The sequence below is a fragment of the Scomber scombrus genome, chromosome 8 (genome assembly GCF_963691925.1).
Source record: "Scomber scombrus chromosome 8, fScoSco1.1, whole genome shotgun sequence".
In the NCBI taxonomy this organism is placed as follows: Eukaryota; Metazoa; Chordata; class Actinopteri; order Scombriformes; family Scombridae; genus Scomber; species Scomber scombrus.
Genome location: NC_084977.1, coordinates 29,020,176 through 29,034,701, shown reverse-complemented (window position 1 = coordinate 29,034,701; position 14,526 = coordinate 29,020,176). Strand labels below are relative to the sequence as shown.

The following is a 14,526-nucleotide window of genomic DNA, read 5'->3' as shown; positions in this document are numbered from 1 at the left end:
TAAGATTCAACTTATCATCTGCGTTGGAGGCTGAACAAGTTAAATCCATTATCTGACTCTGAATGACAGCATATGGTTGGAGGGCGTCCATCCGCAAAGTGAGAACTCAATTAACACTTGACACAATAACCCTAGCTCACTCTCTGTCTCATCAAACAGCTGTGAACAACAGATGAGACCGTATTCATCATAGCCATTAGATAAATGAATAAACAAACAAGTAAGTGAATAAAAAAAAAACCCAAAAAGTTTTTAACCCCTCGGCCCTTAATTTGATGCTTTAAAGGTTTTAATCGAGCGGGGTGAGAAGTGCATTTGCATAACTTCCCTTACTGGAAAAAAAGTAATCATGTGGCCCTATTAGTGCGTAATTATAACTATAACAACATAAAAGAGCACAGCTGCCAGGTGCAAGGTTTCCATTTAGAAGCAGTGATGGGATGTTTTGTGTTGTTGTGTGTTATCAGGTTTAAAAGGACGTAACGGCCTTCTATACAACATCTTTATCTTCACGTTCACGTCTCTCGCCCATGCTCGGCTTGTTAATGCGTTATTGCCTCATTGGTGAAGATACAAGATAAAGACTGGACAGAGGGAGTAATATACTACAGTGTGTTTAACAGCAATCTGATTAATTGATTTAGAGGCGTTTTCTTTTAGGGGTTCACCAAAATCACTCACAATGAAAACCAACAGTACAGCAAGTCTGACTGCTGGTTTTCAAGATAGTTCAGCTGGAAAAGAGCTTGAAAACTTTCTGCTGGGGAGCTACAACATGGACCTAGAGGATAAGTTATTTTAAGACCAAGAACTCAAATCTACCATTCATAAATCATCATAAAAATATCCAACATTATGCACAGTTCAATCAATATTTGTCATTTATTCATCATCTCACTTTGGTCTTTGTAACTTTTTCTGGTATCCCAATATTTGGCTCAAAACTTTTTCTGACCCAACAGTTATGTTGGACTTCCATCCATCCATCCATCCATCCATCCATCCATCCATCCATCCATCCATCCATCCATCCATCCATCCATCCATCCATCCATCTATCCATCCATCCATCCATCCGTCCATCCATTCCACCTCTTATCTAGGTTTGGGTTGTGTTGGCATCTGATCCAACCCAGAAATCCTTAACTCCGTCAACACCCTCCAGCTCCTGGGAGATCACGAGGCGTTCCCTGACCAGAAGAGATATGTAGCCCCCCTAGCATGTTCTAGGTCTGCCCTGGGTTCTCCTAACGTACCTGGAACAGCTCCAGAGGGGCGTTCCTCTGGATGAAACCAAACCACAACAGCTTGCTCCTTTTGATACAAAGGAGAAGTGGCTCTACTCCAAGCTCCCCCTGGATGGACTTTATAGATCAAATTCTGATTATTATAGAAACTGTTATTTCAGGGTATTTATGATGCCCAGAAAAATGTATTCACAGTTTCAGAGCTGCTCTTTGTTTTGTTTTTGGGGGGGCTGCATCAGAAAGTGCTGCCATTACTCCAAAGTCTCCTCACTTAGCACTGTTCCTGGGAGTTTGGTTTTTAGCTGTTTTCTGCTGTTTTTAATGCCATCTGATAATCATCCAGAATCCAAAGAACTTTAGTTACATAATATTACTCTTCTTGACTTTTTACCAGCTGGTGGAAACTCATGTTTCACTCACACGACCCCGGGAACAGCGACATCAGTCCCTACTGTTTTGACCTTTAGTGGCGGCCAACATAGTGGTTCAAAGCCCTTTGAACTGCTAGCTTAGCTTAGCCAGGCTTCAGCAGAGGCAGAACAGGCAATAGAGTGATAAATTAAGGGATGTGAATGAGTGGCAGGGAGGGTGTAAACTTGCTCCAAACACTCTAAACTACTATGCTTATTGCGGTAATAATAGGAATAGGATCTTTTTCATTGCAACAGGGAAGATGGTTGATTTTTTACAGATTGCTTTGGAGACAGAATTACTGATTTCCTCATGATAATAGAAAATAACTGAAATTGTAATGAACACTATAGAATGGGACGAGGACCAATTTGTAGTGCAATAAAGTTAATGTATACATAGAGTAGCATACTTACTAAAATAGGTGTATTGCGTTAGATAGTATAATTTTAACTTGAGTGGATTACTGTCATCCAAGCACAGTTTGTTGCTCAATAATTAAACATCTCTTTGCTTTTACAATGACTAAAAGATCCTTGCCAAAAATGTTTGTTTATTCTATGTATTTATGTATAAAACAAAACAAATAATGGCTGATAAATTCTCGTTTTCTAGGTTTTTTTTACCCTCACTCTTCATTCTGACTAAAACAATCAGATAAAATGTAACACAAAAAAACTCAATACTAAAAATTACAAACACGTGTAGACACACACACACACACACACACACACACACACACACACACACACACACACACACACACACACACACACACACACACACACACACACACACACACACACACACACACACACACACACACACACACACACACACACACACAGTCACACTGTATGACCTCTCGGCCGAGGCCGCATTGTGTATTCTGATGGACGCTCCCTGGTCTCTGCTCTATCACTCTCACTTCAATTTTACATAATAGAGGCCAGGTCATTCATTAGCCTTCCTTTAAACTGTCGATTGGAGGAAGAACGAAAGGGATGAGAGAGTATACGTTAGAATGAGAGAGAGAGAGAGGCACAGGCTGTATCTGTGTAACAACTGATAGGCTGCTAAAGCCTTTTATGCCAGTGTGATTTAAAGCCAAGCCATTCTTTCACTGCTGGTAGTTAAGAGGGAAATAAAGTCTGCTTAATCTTCTATTTAATCTCACACTCACAACCTTCCACACGTCAAAACACACTGGCACAAAAGCACACACACTGCTTTGGATGACATTTTTATTGAATGTTTGATATGTGTATCCTCATTTATTTTTCATTATGCCAAGAATGTTTCATCCACTTTTTTTTTTCGTGCTCAGTGATCTGCAACTTTACCCTCTTTCATCATGTAGCCTTTTTACTGTTTTTTCTTCTTTTTTTTTTACTTCCTCTTTTCACACTTCTTCATCTCTTCTGTCTTGTTCTGCAGTCTGATGTATGAACTTTTGGAGCCATTTAAAGGATGATGCTTTTTCCCCCCCCCCATGTCTTTCTGCTGGTGTTTGCACAAACCATGAATCTATTGCCATCATTTGTATACAAACAGTAAAATATAATATGAGATTTACAATTACTGCAGAAGACTCCACACATCATCATCTGACACCTGTACATTGTTGTGCTTGTCTGGCTTTGGCATAAAAGAAGAAGTGTATAATTAAGTTGTCAGACTCATGATCTTAGTGCATTTGTTTATTGGCTGCATACTTCACTGAAAGTCTAAGAACATGACCGCAGTTATTGTATTTTTCTGCTGACAGCATTGGGTTTTTGTGTAGAATAATAGCTGCTTATGGACTGAATATTGTTCTTTGATCATGTTAGTTAATGTTAGTCAAATAGTAGGCCACCAGGATGCTCTGTAAAGTTTTCTTATATATGTGTTATTGTATATAATACATCAATAATCACATTTTTATGGTAACAGTGAATCAAATAACTGTGAGTGACATTTAGCCTACAGAAGCTATAAAGAATAAACCACTACAGGAATGAATGCATTCAGAAGTTTTCCATATTTTTCAGAATATTAGACAATTGGGTTTTATTCCTGGAAATACGTCTGAAAAGGTGAGGTTAGATATAAGATATTATTTTTCAATTGATACACGTAATGTTGCTTCACGAGTTGTTTGTAGCCTTAACCTTAACCAGGATGCTCTGTAAAGTTCTCTTATATTTGTATTATTGTATATATAACGCTGCAATAGTCCAATTTTTATGGTAACAGTGTATTAAGCGCCTACAAGTGACATTTAGACTGCAGAAGCGATAATAAATAAATCATTTCAAAGATAAATAGATTTTCCATACTGGTCCGAATATTACACAATATGTTTTTTTCCTGGAAATATGTCTGAAAAGGTGTGTGGTCTTATATTCTGAGTTTAGACAGTGTGTTCACAACACCAGATACTCTTTTTGAATGGATAAAGTAGCAGTGTGACATCGACTGCTACACATAGTATTGCTTTATGGGTTGTTTGTAGCCTTAGTGTTGCTCGGCTACTGAGAGTCTTAAAATCTAATTATTGTGAGTGTGAAGGATTTTTCCGAATGTTTTCTGTATCGTGTTTTTCTGCCACAGAGGAAATAAATTAATGACTAATGAAAATGAGTCCAAAGCATCTTCCAAAGTCTCTCCTGCAGAAATCTCAAGCTGCCAAATATCACTGTCACAAATGATGAAGAGCTCAAAAAGACAAACAGACGACTTATTAATGCGAACTGCCGGAGAAAATATGTTTTGACAGCTTCCAAGAGGAGACTATGTGTGTGTGTGTGTGTTTGTAACTATACTATGATGTAAGTTATATTCAAGAAGTATTTTTACAAACAGGTGTTGGTGTTAAAAGGGGGGTTATGTTATATTTGGGCCAATGCAGTTTTTTTAGGACCTAATTATTTTATAACATCTGCAGTTGTAGAAGCAGAGTGGGGAGGTTTTGGTACAACTACCCCTACTTTCAAGGTGCACAAAGTAAAATAGCCTAAAGACACTGAAAACTCCTGCAACACTTGTAGTGTAGTTTTAAGTGTTGCTGGAGTTTTGACCTCTCTTAATATCTGATGTTTAATTTACTATTTTATGGTGGCTACTGCAATGGTTTGAATGGCTTTGTTGATTTACACGGTAAGGCAAAATTCATTACTACTGCAGCTCCACTTGCTCATAGTCTCTCCATCAACACTTTTCTGAAAAACACAAAACACACACAGAGACACACACACACAAACACACACTAACACAGACTGGTCTCCAGCTTAATGGCCTCGGGGCCATAGTCGCCCCGGAGAATTTCGGTATGCGTCACTTTCCATTTTGTCTTCCGAACAGAATGTGTGTGTCAGGTTGTGTGTGTGTGTGCACTCATGTGTCAAAGTCTGTCTGTCTGTAAGAGATAATAAGGCAGTGTGTGATTCACCCAGCTGACCCTCCGCACTTACTGTAACCACCAAGTCCTGCGAATTGGCAGCTAGACCGGAAAACTGGGAGCACATTTTCTAATGAAGTGTGTCACACAGTTAGACTTCCTCCCCAAATGGGCTTCGAACCTCAATCCTCAACCCTCAACAATAACAAGCCCTGCACTGCCAGGAGGAGTCGGGCTGAATTCACACTAAATCGGGCGCTGCGATGAAAACGCAAGTCATTTACCAAAATGAGGGTAGTGCATTTAGGCTGCAGGGGCGCCACAGTGACCTGCGGCGAGAAAGTTGAATCAGAATCAACTTTTGGAAGAAGGCAACCCAAAATCATGATGCGGTGGTCAATCGCAGCCAATGATTGGAGAACATTTCTCTTTGTTTGATTCTTTTAAAAGTAAAATTAGGTTTTGCTGACGGCTTCCCAAAAAAGACAAGAGAAAAAAAAGAGAGAGGGAGTAGCGGTGGTTGAGCAAGCTAGGGAGTGAATGATGATAGTGAGAACGTGGGGGAATGAGAGATATAAAACATTATTTTCTGATTGTTTCATTGCGGTGTCAAACAAACACACCCACACATTCACACACCTCTGCACAACCTCGCAGAAGTGCACGGCGAAGCCTGATTTAGTCTTCATCCTTACTGCAGCTCGACAGCTGTGTGTCTCTTTATTGGAAGTAGTCAGGATGTGACTCAGACAACAACATGATTTTAAGGGAAGAGGAGGATTTGCTTTGAACACTACAAGACTAACAGACTGTGAGACATTGGAAATGACACGCGTACTGTAGCTGATGGATTTTTCAATGTTGCTATTATACTGAAACAAAGTTTGAAGAGTTGGTTTTTGCAACTCGTGCGATAATACAAGTATGCCATTAAAACCAAGAAATCAGAACAAACACAGGAGTCAAGTAGAATTACACTTCCAGCACTTTTTTCTCATGTATCATCACCGCACCCTTTCCTGGATATTAGAGCAGTGGGAGGGAATGCGTGGGAATAGTCAGCTCCTCTCCTTTTTAATTTAAAAAACACTCAAAAATACAAATATGTACACACAGTTAGAGATGCTCCTCAGAGCCTCTCATTAGAAAATTAAGATAAGCTTGTTGGGTTGCACCTGTCCTCATTAAAACTGGCTATAAATGAAGCAAATAGGGATATGGGCAGAATCAAATACCATGATATGTTTGACCAAATAACCCTTATTGTAGGGATGACTGTTGGTGCTTTCACAAAATAATAACACAATGAGATTTCTGATAAATAATCATCAGTAATGTGGATATAATGTCTGAGTGGATAAAGACAGATACTGTAATAGAACAGTCTGTTAAGCTCAGAAAATCACATTTTGACTGTACTGCAGCCTTTAAAAGCAGGGAAAAACAACCCTTATCCCATATCACGATATTATGATATTCAAAATATAAGATGATTTCTATAAAATATCACGATATCGCTATAATATCGATGTATTGCTCAGCCCTACCAGCAGGCAATGGAAAAACTCAATCTTTCAGCCTGACCGACTTTGGCGTGACTGCTCTAGGCTTTGTCCAAACATCAGTCATGGAAGTACAAATGTATTGTTTCAAGCACTAAATTATAACAATGAAATACATTAACACTCCAGTAGGAGTTTTCAGTTTGAAACAATGTTTTGGCAACTTGGCATTAATGCCTACACCCAAACAGCAGCAGCTCAGGCCAAGTCTCTCACTTGATAACTCAGTGCAGCCTTTGGGCTTGATTCAGATTCTCCACTTGTGCAACATTTCTAACATATCTCATTGTTTTCCCACACAGCTTTAAAACAGGAATGCACTCTCTCACTCACCTTCTTTTTGGACTTGAAGACATTGCAACGGAAGACGTTGCTCTGTCCGTCTCTGGCGATGTAGCTGAAGATTTTCAGATCCTGGGAGTCATGAGACACATAGAATATCCTGAAAGAGAGTAAAATAGGTCAAAAATGTAAAAAAAGGAAATGAAGCAAAACAGAATTAGAGCCTGGCAGTGTTTCTCAATATATCCTAATACGCAAAATAGGCACTGAGCCCGTTTCTCTGGGGTTTCAATGTGACAAAAATAAAGACTATTTTATGTTTGTTTTAATCCGAAGGCAAGAGACCAAATTTTAGGTCTCAAGCTGAAAAAGGAAGTAAGGAAAGTTGTGATTGGATTAGAGGGGAAAATACTATTTGAATAAAATAAACTGGCAAGAAGAGACTTCCTCTTAAATTGATCTAGTATTTCTTTGGGAGAAGAAGCTCAGTGACACACATTTAAAGCAAAGTAAACTTTCTAAGTACGAAATAACCCAAACTCTAGTGACAAACAGAGGAGACAAGATGCAGGGGGAACGAAGTCTGAGAAAAAAGTTCTCCTGCTATGGAGAGATTGTGTGCAACCGATATCCTGCAGAGCAGGTAAATAGGAAGAAATAACTCTGGGAGCAAAGGAGACAGCAAAAGAGATCATACACAATAACCTGCAGGAGGGAGAGAACATTGTGTGAGTTAAGCTCTATGTTAAATCTAATTTACGGTGGCAAAAAAAAAACACAGCAGGAGAGAGAAAGCACTGCAGATGAAAGTATGACGACAACTCTGAAACCAAGAAGCTGAACATTGTTGAGTTCTGACAGACACGCAGAGTCAAAACTGACTTGAACTCTCTGAATATCAAAACCTTCTGCGATTAGGAAGGTCTGAACTACAAATGATCTCCGTAAAAATTACAATTTTTAAATCATGTTTTGTAATAAATGTAAATGCCACAATTTTTACATCTCCAGCAAACTGGACAGACAAAAGCTGCCTTTGGTTTCTCTGTAATGAACTTGAATCTGTTTGACAAAGATTAAATTAGCCTTGTCTAGCCTTCAAGCTTCGGCTGTAGCCTGAGAGCTTTCATTATAGCACAATAATAAGTTCTCTTGTTGCCATGAAGACTGCTGAACCACCTTTATACTTTATGGAACATCGCTCCAAAGAAAGTGCTGCAATGCATGGCTGGATTTTGAAGGTTAATGAGTAAATGACACCCGTTATTGGCTTTACTTAACACAGTCAACTTTAAAATATCAACTCCATGAAAGAGGGGACCAAGAACCCTGCGCGACACAGCTTCCTAATTGGGCAATTAGTGCCATATTGACAGCCAGACAAAAGCAAGAAACAAGGGAGAGATTATGCAAATGCTCCTATTATCTCTGTCCGTAGAAGTGTGTTTTCGTGCATGTTTTTTTGTGTGTTATGTGTGTAATTGTGTGTGTGTGTGTGTGTGTGCACTTGAAATCAGGAGTCCCATCTATACACTCAGTGACATTTCTGTGGTATTTGTTCTGGCCTTTTCTCTAGACGCCAGTTAAACTGAGGTCCTGTGGTATGGATGGTGTCTTTGTCAGCCCTGCTTAGCAGACACAGCTATCTGCAGTGACTCATACAATCTCTCTCTTTCTCTTTCTCTCTCTCTCTCTCTCTCTCACACACACACACACACACACACACACACACACAAACAGAGCACTCCAGAGCTATGGAGCAGTGTTGTTGTGAGTGGATCGCTGGTTTGTTTCGTGCATGAGTATGAGGACGGACACACGCGTATTAGCAAGCAGGCAATGCAATTCACATACCTGCTGTTTCATGCACCAAAAAAAGTAACAAAGAACCCACAATGGCAGAGAAGAAGAAGACTGCTAGCAATCAAAGATCAGTGTAAACGATGCACAATTTAAAGTAATTTTAAAAGCATAGTTAACGTTTTATGAGGAAAGAAACACACCTAAAATGTTTGATCTGAAGGACACACACAGTGCATTTTGGTAAGAAACACTCAATGGAAACAACTTTTATTTACAAGAAAACTTGTTGTTGACTCCAACAAAAGGCAATAAATGCAAAGGTCCAAAATCTTTTTAAAACTGTTTTGAGTCTTGTTTTGGTAAATTGAAGTTAACAGCTTCACAATAAAGGCTTAACACTGCCCACACTTTAAAATACATTCATTGTGAAGCACATGCAGGTGTTTGAGTTATCATCACCGTTGGCTTGCAGCAGGGAAAAGATCTCCCGCTATGATGTGGTACTGCTGGAAAACATCCATAAGTAAACATTACGCCGAAGGGATTGCAGTGGCATTAAAAATGTAGGCGCGGCAAACCGCTGTGGCTTAATGAAGGTAGTGGAAAACACTTCTGTAGAAATCATGTCAACAAACAGAGCTAGCAGGGTTTCTATTATCACGCTGTCTCATCTAACTGACCGCTCCCATCCGGCTGCTCTTTAGTTCCCAGCTACTTTGATGTCCCACCACATTTCTTTCTTCTAAATCTGAAGCCGGGGCGAAAGATCTGTTAAACTGTTGCTTACACGAAACTGAATCTCATTCACAAATCGTAGGCGATGATAAAAAAAGAAACATCACATGCCGCCAGACAAGCGAGGAGCTTAACCGAGAGTGAGTAAAAGTGAGCTTAGCTGAATGGCTTAGCTGACAAATCCCAGAGCGGCGCGGAGATGACAGCTCTGATACATCTCTATCAACTGTCTCTAACAGGAACAGCTGCCAAACACTCAGGTGAAGATGCGTCAGATAGATCAGATCTTAGGAATAAGAGAGTAGGGCTCGACATGAAAAGCTGCCAAAGATGGTTAACGGCAGAATAAAAATCAGACTGTGGATACTGCCAACAGGAAAAAATGGAAAGGTTTATCTTATATTTTATATTTTAAATTGCAAATTCCTCATTAAAGTCAATCCACAATATTTTCAACATGGCTCAAATCAAGTTTATGTATAAAGCACTGAGTTGAACAAAGTGTCACACTAAAAAAAAAGTTTAGCCTTGAAGCTCTGTGTCATTGATACAACACAGTAGCAGGTGGTGGAAACAACATGTACAACTGTAGAAATACACATTGCTTTCTTCAGAGCACACTTTATTTTCAATACTCACTCAAAAACCCGAACACTGACATGTGAATGTGTGAATGCAGGTAGTAAGGCCACTGAAGACAAACAGCAGAGAGAAAAAGATGAATCATTAAACATCAGCAGCTGTTTCGCCAAAGGCCGTTTAAGAGATTATATTTACCCATTCTGTAGCAGTGATCAATATTAATCCATTTTACATTTTTAAGTTGATCTAAATAAGACAAGTGGAAGAGGACAAATCTGACTTTAAAAATGACATTTAATTAAGTCAAAATCTGGCTTTACATCTCTCAGCCGTGAATGTGAACGATTTTACATCATTGATAAAGTGTCAGGACTCATCATGCTGCGGCGATTTTTAGCAATCATACAGAGAGAAAGCTTTAGTGGAAGAGATGCAGAGGTCAGATATGTCAAATCTGAGTTTCCTCTTCATCAGCAGAGATCAGAGAAGCAGCAGCAACATTTATGCTACTTAGTTAGCAAAACTTACTCTTTATTACTCACCATGTTAACCCTTACATACTGTTCATATTGTGACTCATATTTCATAAGTTCCTCATCAGTCATTAATGAAAGTTTGATAGAACATTTTATAGAATGCAATGAATAAAACAACATTCCGGAATGCTTTTTTTTAATAAACAGCAGTCAAATTTGTACATTTACATATATACAAATGTGTATCAGCTGCACAAAAATAGAAACTGATGCATTTTATTCTCATTTTTGTGTATTGTGGGTCACATTAGGAAAAGTCTGGCTAAAAGAAATGTGTATACAGTGTTTTTACAGCTCTCAAAATGTAAAGAATGGATCGAATTTGCCCCTGAACAGTATGTAAGGGTTAAACTACAACCTCTATTTAGCAGCATGATGAGGCTGTAGGTGGATAGATGTAGAAGCCTTAGGGGACGAGGGTTAGCCGGGAGCATCGATGTTGCCTGGCAGCAGCAGCAGCAACGGTAACCACTCACTGCCTGAGAGCACCTTTGTTCTTTGTGTGCTATAGGACTTCTATTGATGTCCAATTAATATTAAAGACATATATAAGCCACAGGGCCGCTATATCATCATGATGACAAAGATGGGAGCTGTATGTCATTTTTATGTTAACACCTTGCTGTGCCAAACGTGTGTAAATCTGCAGGTGAAATGCTACAGAGGGCAGCTGTTTGGGAGGCTATTTTTCGGGTCTTTTCATCAAATCTGAAAAATACAGAATCATGTCGGCCTTGTTCTTTAATTTACAGTGTGCTGAACTTTACTGTTGAGCTGTACAGAATCCTTGCTCATATATTGGTCACTGCTCTTTAGAGATAAAACATTTGAGGGGTCAATGCCAAAAAAACATGTGCAGGTCCACTTCCAAGCTTTTTACGGTACTTTCAGTGTGAATCAACCTCAGCAGTCTTAATGATGAACAATGTAACATGCAGTTGAAAACCTAGAAAAAGTTAACAAGTTGACCTTTAAATGTTTTCATTCAGCTTGCCACAAATGGGTTTAAATAAAATATCAGAAACTATATTTTTGTACTCTGGACTCGTTTTTATATTTGCCTCAAGCATCACAGCCAGGCTTCTGTTATTATAGAAGGACGTTTCATTTAACTGGATTTTTATCATTTTATCTGGCAAAATCCATTTCAAAGTCAAGGCTATTTTTGAGGTTACTGTACTGAAAGGTTTTTTTTCTGTTTTTTTTGCATTTAAATATTCTTTCTATCAGATTGTTAAACGCTTAAAATAAGTCATCAGAACAACTCAGACATAAAGTGGTGAGCAGATTCACTTCATTGTTAATGACAGGGGTTGATCTGGATGAGACAATGAGCAGTGTGTGTGTGTGTGTGTGTGTGTGTGTGTGTGTGTGTGTGTGTGTGTGTGTGTGTGTGTGTGTGTGTGTGTGTGTGTGTGTGTGTGTGTGTGTGTGTGTGTGTGTGTGTGAAATAGAGAGAGAGATGCTGCGAGTATGCAAGGATACAGAGAGTCAGGAGGCAAAGTGTGTGGAGGATTATGAGTCAATAGTTAGATGGAGAGAGTAAGAGAGAGAGAGAGGGAGGGGGGAGACAGAGATTGTTCATGACTAAGGAGCTGAAAAGTGTGTTTGTGTGTGTGTGTGTGTGACAGCGGAGCAACGCAGATGATTCATGACTCATGCAGTGAGTTAAAGTTCAGCGGTGCATTAAGAGTTTGACAAAAACACTCCGGCTCCTTCACATTTAACACGTTTAACCTGCTGCAGTCTTGTTTCCATCAGAACAGAACCAAGAGGAAACTGTCAGCTTCTGTTTGAATGCCGCACGAGTTACACACACACAAATACACACACAAATACACATACATGAAAAGCAGCTTTTTAGCCGAGGTATTTATTAACTTCTGACAGGCACAGTATATGCTGTAACTGTGAGAAGCTGCACACACACACACACACACACTCACAGCTAACCTTGTTAATAAGCCCTTCTTGTTAACATCCTGAGTCTATGATGCAGAAGCTGTGATGTGATGTTTGAGTAATGAAGTGGGCTTGTTTCTCAGAGTTAGGGTCATTTTTTTCCCTTTGATAAATCGCTGCCTGTGAAACAGAGCTGCTATAAATCAAAGGCTAAGAGGCAATGCACCCTTACACACCCACACACACACACACATCAACAATCGCACAGTTACTGAAGATCAATATGAAGCACCTGTGTCAGATCAGGCTGTCGATGTGTGTGTGTGTGTGTGTGTGTGTGTGTGTGTGCCTTTTTTAGCTAGAGATTTTAGCCCAAGCATCATGTTCAGGGATGAAAGCCAAACACGTCTGCATTAATATCGTCTTTCAGCATTTAACATCCTGTTATTGGACATCTATAAAAGCTCCAGTAATCCCACACACACACACAGACACACACACACAGACACAGACACAGACACACACACACACACACACACACACACACACACAAACTGGATGCTGCATCTAACAAACATTGATTGGGTGGATCTCTGTGTGGATCCATGAAAATGTTCAATTGGCTGGTGGAATAGACTGCTGACTGTGTGCTTTTAATCTATGATATATATTGTCCCATATATATATATATATATATATATTTATAAATACACACACACAATATGGAGCAGAAATGCCTCGAATAGTCCTGAAACAACCACATACCACATTACATTAAAGTGAATTATATTCTACACTACTAATAAATAATGTCTAACCTCTACTGTGATGTAAATTGGGTTTGTAGACAGTGGTGTTGGAGACGTTTGCATGACTTAAAGATTTAATTACGACATCTCTGCTGGACTGAACATTACGGGCTGTGAGAAGGATTTCTGCAATGTACCAGTCTAATTTAGTGGTGATCTTTAATTAGACTGACCTAATGAAGCTCATTAACGCCATTAGTAAAAAATGGTTGAATTTGGGTGTCAATGAGGCTGCACAATGTAGAAGTTACGGCCAATAAAAGACTGAGCTTTTGACCACTAATTACTACTTGACCATTAGGCTAATTTGTGCAAAGTGTTGAAATCCCTGATTACAGTGCCAAGATGTGCTGACTCTGCCATGTCAGTCGAGTAGTGGCTCTTTATTTATTCATTTATTTCCTGCATGGAACTACAGAAAGGTCACATTTGATTCAGCTTCCTTAATAGAGGCACAAATGGTTTTAAGATGAGGGAGCCTTCTGACTTTTGTGGCAAAATGACGACTTTACTTACTGGCTTGACAGATGGCTGCATGACTAAATGGATGTAGCTTCGTGATGTGCACTATATGCTTATGATTTACAACTTATGACTTTTAGAGTTTAAACAATCCACGAACATAACCAGGCTCTCATATTTCCGAGTTTCTTGAACTTACATGTATGAATCTTTTATGAGAGACTACCTAATACTGAAGACTCATGCAATTACTTCTAGCCAATTATCAATATATCTTGGATGTAACAAATGATTGGACCAAGTTGGGACTTATTAGCTCCAGGCTGAGTCAGTTGTTGCTGATGGACAAGAAATAAAACTGTATTGGGTTGACTTCTGATCTAGTTGCTTTCCAGTGTTCTCATTAAAATTATGTTAAGATGTTCAATACTTACGACTGGGACCAAGCAGATAGCAATATGCTGCCTGAGAGTGAGAGAGTAGCTGATATTTTATACTCAACTTCATTATGTTTAGAATAAAGCCACAGCTCACCTCATTCTCATTAGGTTTTCTCACCTCGAGCTTCATCTGTATAGTTTATAATCCACGTTGCCATCATCTCTTCATCCACCATCTCATTAAAACTGAGCTTTTTACATTATTTCTGCATAGAATGGTGCATAAATTATGGGGCTTTTCCACTATACAGTTCTAGCACGACTCAACTAGACTCTACTCGTTTTTTTTTGCGTTTCCACTAGGGATAGTACCTGGTACCTGGTACTTTTTTAGTACCTGCTCTGCTGAGGTTGCAAGCGAGCCGAGCCGATA

General features: G+C 39.2%; 1 protein-coding gene across 2 annotated transcripts in view; it reads right to left on the bottom strand.

Moving 5' to 3' along the window:
* LOC133984931 (carboxyl-terminal PDZ ligand of neuronal nitric oxide synthase protein-like) overlaps window positions 1-14,526 on the bottom strand; it is a 199,235-nt gene that overhangs the window by 90,384 nt on the left and 94,325 nt on the right. For both annotated transcript variants that reach the window (XM_062424447.1, XM_062424448.1), the window contains one exon: window positions 6,936-7,044. In XM_062424447.1, coding sequence (XP_062280431.1) covers window positions 6,936-7,044 — 109 coding nt within the window. The remainder of the gene's footprint in view (window positions 1-6,935; window positions 7,045-14,526) is intronic.